Source organism: Dipodomys merriami, unplaced genomic scaffold (assembly GCF_024711535.1).
Source record: "Dipodomys merriami isolate MVZ:Mamm:240054 unplaced genomic scaffold, mDipMer1.0.p SCAF_52, whole genome shotgun sequence".
NCBI classification, from domain to species: domain Eukaryota; kingdom Metazoa; phylum Chordata; class Mammalia; order Rodentia; family Heteromyidae; genus Dipodomys; species Dipodomys merriami.
In genome coordinates, this window is record NW_027206091.1 from 838,090 (window position 1) to 845,037 (window position 6,948).

Here is a 6,948-nt window from a genome sequence, read left to right on the forward strand (position 1 = left end):
AGCTATGGTGATAATGACTATGAGTGAATATGATCATTTTAATTCTCATCCATACACAATTTTATCATTAGGCAAGTACCCATTCACCTGTGTGCTGATTTACTGATTTTTGTGTCTGTGTTTGTAACTGAAGTTTAAAAAGCCCACCTGGACTCTAGTGATTACAAATCCATGATTTTTCTCATGGTGCTTGTTTTTATTTTTTGTATGTTTGTTTTTGTTCTTATTTGTTAACATTTTCCTGATTCCAAAAGCCAGAGAAATACTTCGGAGTCCTGAGTGGAGTTGGCAGTTATATGTCTACCTAGGGCTGAAAATTTGTGTAGTTATTTTAAAGACTAAGGCGGATAAGCCTATTATATAGCAAACACAAAGATAAAGGTTTATGCAATAAGCACAAATTTAAAAGGGAAGGATTAAAGCATGAATAAAGGAGAATAGTTATTCTGCTTGGGGTAGGGTATAAAAAGATTAATTGCCAGGACAGTGATTCTGTAAATATTCCATGATGTCACTAAGATGAAAAGTCACCATCAGAACAAAAGAACTCAGTGCACCATACCATGATAGGTACATCAATTAAAAAACAGCTAGACCAACTGTCAGAAAAAGTAAACCAAAGCCAGGCATCCAAATGAAGGAATTTAATATAGGGAACTAGCTACAAAGGTGGTAAAAGTACTAAAAAAATTGACTAAGTAGAATGAGGGAAGTTTTCAGCCCTAGGGCAGAGTGGACAAGTGGAATTGCACCGGAGGACAGAAAACAGGACTGCCTGGCAGGAGCTCAACCTCGTTAAAGGCTCAGGCCACAGTTAAAGACGGTGAGAGAAATCCCATGATTTTCTTTCTGAATTCACATCTCTATTTCTATTAAGAAAGCCTACCTGCTTGGGAGTTCAAATGGGAGCCTGGCAGAGTAAATATCAAGCACAGGACATGGAGTAGTTTGGCAAGCACAGAGGAAATGTCCATTCAGCACAATAGATACATGCCAAGGAAACTTGGGAAAGACATAGTATTGTACAACTCCTTTTACTTGGAATTAGAGAGCCCATACTACAAAAATAAATAAGTAACATCTATAGTAGCTACCATGGGGAACTAATTGGAAATAACACCCAGATAGGTCCTCCACGCAAAAAAAAAAAAAAAAGGGCACTATGAAGCTTTGAAGTCCCTCAACCACACCACCATGCAAAAATGTAACTATTTCCTTCCAGCAAGTAAGAAGTAAAAATGAAACTGATTTTTGGTAGCTCTTCCACTATAGAGAAGTTGTTTGCAGGTTTTGACAGTGGAGCAGAGTTACTTGCTTGAAGGAAAGTCTTCCTTTACCCAGGATGCCCAGCCTCGTTCATCCAGCACTGAAGGATGAGGAAGAAGGGAATGCTTTCCTAGCTAGCCAGATCAGCCAAATCAATCCCAGTGATGACAGATATCACAGCCAAACTGACTGACATTCAGTTTTTCTCTTCTTGGAGTGTTTGAAGAACAATTTATATTTTTAATTACCTGCGATTTTAAAACAATATGAATAGCAGTCTAGAATTCTATTATTTCACAATATAAAGTCAGAATAACATCATAAAACTAAAAGGATATATTCTTAGAATTAAAGAATGTCCCAAACCCTGTCAAGTCTTCATGATCTCATGCCATTGTATAATGTACCAAGTGTTCTAGGTTTACCACAGACTTATAGAATAACAACTCTGAATCATCTCACTGGGAAGTTCCAGAAAGGATCTCACATCAACTTGTAAAACTGAAAAAGTTGCAGGGAAATAGCATCGAACCTTAGAATCTTAGAAACTTAGAGTACCTAAGCTCATATAGTTTTAGATAATATTAGTCTCTCATTTTGTTTAAATTACACTTCAAAGACGTTTTCATTGTGAAGGCAGAGTTGTCATCAGTGACTTGCTCAACTATGACCCTAGAAAATCTGAGGGCAGACTTCAGAAACACTGATTGATAACCAACTGTGCAGCTTCAGACTATGGCTACTAAGTAGGAAAGAATGGAACCTGAGTAGTCAAAGAAATCTCCACCTGTTACACCTTCCTTTCTTTACTGTCTGTCTTGACTGTTAGTTATAAAGAACTGTAGCCTTCCAAAGCTGATGTTTTTAGCAGTGTGGTCATCATCTCAACCTTATTTTTTCATGCAACTAGTTTTGTCCAGCACAATTATAAATATTACATATTGGAAAAATATATCTTACTCATTCCTTTCTAAATATTGTTTTACTGAAAATATCCATTTATAATTGCAAAAAAATAAAAAGGAAAAGTTCTTGCATTGTGCTGATGTTGGAATAAGTTAGCACCAACAATAAATTTCACAGAAAGTAAAGTAAGGAGGAAGGAACTGCAAATAAATAAACTATTTATAATGTGCCTCTGATCATCACTGAAGAAGAAATGTGATCTGGAATTTTTTTTTGTCAGTCATTGGGCTTAAACTCTGGGCCTAGGTGCTATCCCTCAACTTTTCAGCTCAAGGCTAGCATTCTACCACTTAATCACAGCGTCACTTCTGGTTTTCTGAAGGTTTATTGGAGATAAGTATCTCACATGATTTTCTTGCCCAAGCTGGCTTTGAACCGCAATCCTCAGATCTCAGCCTCCTGAGTAGGTAGGATTACAGGCATGATCTGGAAATTTAAAGAAAGAATTCTAACCAGTAACTGAAAGACAAAGGGAAGATCTCCCTCTGTCTCTGTCTCTGTCTCTGTTCTGTCTCTCTGTCTCTTCATTTCTCTATCTTTCCATCTCTCTGTCTCTGTCTCTCTTTCCCCCCCATATCTATCTATCTATCTATCTATCTATCTATCTATCTATCTATCTATCTATCTATCTATCTATCTATCTATCTATCTATCTATATCTCGTGTTGTGTGTGGGGGGGGGTGTCTGTGTGTCTGTGTCTGTGTCTGTGTGTGTACTGTCACTTAGCTCAGGGCTTGGGCACTTTATCACTCAGGGATGGCACTGTGACACTTCTGGATTTGTATAGGCTAATTGGGGATTAAAAGTCTCATGGACTTTTTCTGCTTGGAATAGCTTTGAACTGTGATTATCTCATTACAACCACCTGAGTAGCTAGATGCCCAGCTCAGTTCTTTCTTTGAGGGTCTTCTAACTCACAGGTAGTTTGAATAGTTTTCCTACTCAACTTTCAGTCCCAAATCAGCATTTTTCACTTTGTGCTGAAGCCCAATAATTAGTGTCACCTGCAAAACCTGCTCCCTAATGGAAAAGCTTCTGTTATTTTTGTACATAGAGATAACAAATCAATCAATTGCCTTAACTTGTCCTAATGAGGCAAATAGTATTCAGCACTTATTAATTTGAATAGAAGTCAATTACTTTATATTTCTAAACACAGAAGTACTTCTTTCTAACATTAATATCCTGATATACTTAGTTACAGATAAGACACACCGTATACTATACATATGAATGCACATACAATCTAGGTATAGAATTTCCTGCAGTAAAAGGTAAACAAGAGACAATTGTTTGATGGGGAGAAACAAGGAAAACTTCATGTCCAATAACATATCAGATTTTTTTGGTACGTTCACTGTGGGGAAAAGGGGACTTGAGAAGTGGAACTTGACATTCTCCAAGCCCCTTAACTTCTTGTCATTATTCTGTTCACAAGTCCTGACCCAGCTGACGTGTTGAAAAATAACCGACAATGAACTGCTCAACCTATTCTCAAAAAAAGCCACCTTTAAGGGGAGAATAGAAAAGATCCCAATAGCTTCAGTATTTGCTCAGGAAAAAAAGTAATCATACGTTTAAGCACACTTCAAGGAAAACAAGCATGATAAGGTTCTGAAAAGAGCATATTACCTGATGGAGATGAGAACTGGCCCATCTGCTATGGGATGGAGCACCTGAAGACTTGTTGGCTGAGGTTATCTAAGAAAGGGGAAAAGAAAATATTTTATGCTGCCACAAGAACAGAATATACTTTTTATTTCTCCACATGGATTATCTACTTGGTATGTATAATGCAAAAAAAAATTAACACATCTTAAGTTCTGAGGATAATCTTTCTGTTTGGGGTCTTCTAAACCATACTTTCCTAAGCCAGAGTAGTAATATGGACACTAGAAGAAAATACATGAAGCCAAGGCTCAGGATATATTTGTTGCTTGAACCCAATCTCTCCCTGTCTGAGCTGTCTTCTGTAATACGGAATAATTTTTCTATTGTAATTTTTGTGAACATCACATGGGATAATAAGTGTGAAACACTTATTATGGCATAAAAATAGATTCATTAAGGAAAGGGTAAAACATATGGTTGCAAGTTCCTATTTGTAAGAAAACAAGTGCACAAATATCCAAGTAAATAAATGTCTTCTGAGAGTCACCTCTTCTTGTTATAAATACATATTTCATCTTAGGAAATATATGATAGTGTCATTGCTACTGCCTCCCTGGTCTTATATCAACTGTGTGTGTGTGTGTGTGTGTGTGTGTGTGTGTGTGTGTGTGTGTATGTGTGCATGGTAACACTAAGGTTTGAACTTGGGGCCTAACACTCTTGTTTAGCCTTTTCTGCTCAAAGGTAGTGTTTTATCATATGAGCAATACTCCCACTTCCAGCAATTTGATTAATTGGAGATACAGTCAGATTTGTCAGTCCAGGCTCATTTCTAATGTTGATTCTCAGATCTCAACCTTTTGTGTAGCTAGATTACAAGTGTGAGCCACCAGCTCCTGGCAAATTCACAGCATTCTTAAACCCATTTTCTCTTTATCTGCTTCTGCAAACTTTCTCAACATTCCTTCGTTCATGAGTGGTCATGTGGTGTCATTCTAACCAATAAAACGTGAGTATAATTACCCTGAGTAAGAATTTTGAGAAACTGTTTGTTTTCCTTATCAAAAGCAGGGAAGGGCGAAGAAGGCTTGTACTTTCTCATCATTTTACTTGCTCTGAACATCTAAAGGATGAGTAATAGAAATGAACTGTCTTGTTTGTATATTTTGGCTTAATTTCCAGGGAAACTACAGTAACAATTTTGTGATCCTGAGGAAAAAAAATGTCAGGGAAGAACAAAGATGCTACCTTGATCTGTTGAACAATGGAAGTAAAGCTTTAGGTTTCTGTTTTTGCATAAATCCCTCTTCTGGGGCTGGGAAGGTGGCTCAGTGGTAGAGTGCTTGCCTTGCATGCAGGAGGCCCTGGGTTCATTTCCTCAGCACCACATATGCAAAGAGAAAAAAAGCCGGAAGTGGCGCTGTGGCTCAAGTGGCAGAGCGCTAGCCTTCAGCTGAAGAGCTGAGGGACAGCATCCAGGCCCAGAGTTCAGGCCCCATGACCAGACCAAAAAATAAAAAAATAAAAAAAAAAATCCCTCTTCTGTAGTTTTCCATAACCACATTTTCCTGTTTCTTGAAAAGTGTAAATGATTCACTCTGCATCTCTTTAAAATGGTATTAAATGACAAGAATTGAATTCATCAGAAACGTGTGGGCCCTACAGGGAGAATCAACTGTGACAGAGGCATGAAGAAGTGAAGGTGATGAGTATGTTTGGAAAACGATCAGTAGACCAACATAAGAGTGCCAATTCCTGCACTCACCACCACTGCATTCCATCTGCCTCTCAGGATCGCTGGGAAATTGTGTGTTGGCCTTTGCTGACTCTGACAGCTTTCCTGAATCTCTGCCACAGAAAAGACAGCATACTGGCTAAGTGCTGCGTTTTTGTTGCTCAATTTTCCATCCCTCTAGCATCTGACCATCTGAGGAGGCAAGGCTGAGCTATATTCTTAGGCTCTCCAGTCCTTCATGACCCACTGAGGCCAATAGAACTGAATCCTACAGCAAAATAAGATGCAACACTTTGTTTCTCAACTTTGATGAATAATAATGATGAAGATAGTAGGTAGAACTAAACCAAAAGTGTAACCCTATTTCCTCACTAGAAACCAACATGAATGAACTTCAACTGAATAGATTCTACTACTGAATAATCATGGCCTTAACAAATGCTCAGTTTCTTCATTGTGAGATTAAGTAACATTAGATGATCTCCATGTTAATTAAACAGCCTCAAATCTATACCATTTAATGATTCTATACTTCCATAGTGTATAATTACTTATTATACTGAATTTCCAAGAAAAGATTAGATTTTTATCAATATTATGTTTTTAAAATTGGAAAGAAACTCCTTTAACTAAGTGAACCAGAAAATATTAATAATCAAAATAGCCCCTGCTTAGACATATTACCAGTTTCCGTCATCCCATGTTTCACAGAGGGCTGCCAGTGGTCTCCCATTATAATAGGTTGGACCTCAGCAGTGATAGCTCAAGTCTCTACATCTCTGGAAAACAACATCAGACTAATATTTGAGGCATTGTGTTTGAGAATATAACTCATCATTTTTATGTCACAATATAAATTTTTGAAATTAAAAATGGGGATTAAGGGCTGGGAAGGTGGCTCAGTGGTAGAGTGCTTGCCTTGCATGCATGAGGCTGTGGGTTCGATTCCTCAGCACTACATAAGCAAAAAAAAAACAGCGGGAAGTGGCGCTGTGGCTCAAGTGGTAGAGCTCTAGCCTTGAGCTGAAGAACTGAGGTACAGCAACCAGGCCTAGAGTTCAGACCCCACAACCAGACCTAAAAATGAATTAATTAAGGAAAGGTAAAACATATGGTTGCAAAACTAAAACTTGTCTTACCAGAAAAAAGTGAGTTTGGTTTTGTTTTAATGAAAATAAGATTATAGAAAAGCCAAGATGTAGCCATTCAATTCATATTTTTAAAAAGATAAAAAAATGTGGACTGTAAAATATAATTCATTATTAATGGAAAGAAGGGCAGAAGATGGGTATTTGAGGATTCAAATGCTATCAAACTCCACCTAAAATGAACAGGTATGAAATTTGAGAAGTGTCACAATACTTCTGTA

At 37.6% G+C, this 6,948-nt stretch overlaps 1 protein-coding gene across 1 annotated transcript in view; it reads right to left on the reverse strand.

Moving 5' to 3' along the window:
* LOC138811277 (RNA-binding motif, single-stranded-interacting protein 3-like) overlaps positions 1 to 4,828 on the reverse strand; it is a 770,298-nt gene extending 765,470 nt beyond the window's left edge. Inside the window, exons 1-2 of the mRNA XM_069999013.1 lie at positions 4,796 to 4,828; positions 3,866 to 3,934 (exon numbers count right to left, since the gene is read on the reverse strand). Of these exons, the coding sequence (XP_069855114.1) occupies positions 3,866 to 3,934; positions 4,796 to 4,828 (102 nt within the window). The remainder of the gene's footprint in view (positions 1 to 3,865; positions 3,935 to 4,795) is intronic.
* Between the last annotated feature and the right edge of the window lie 2,120 nt (positions 4,829 to 6,948).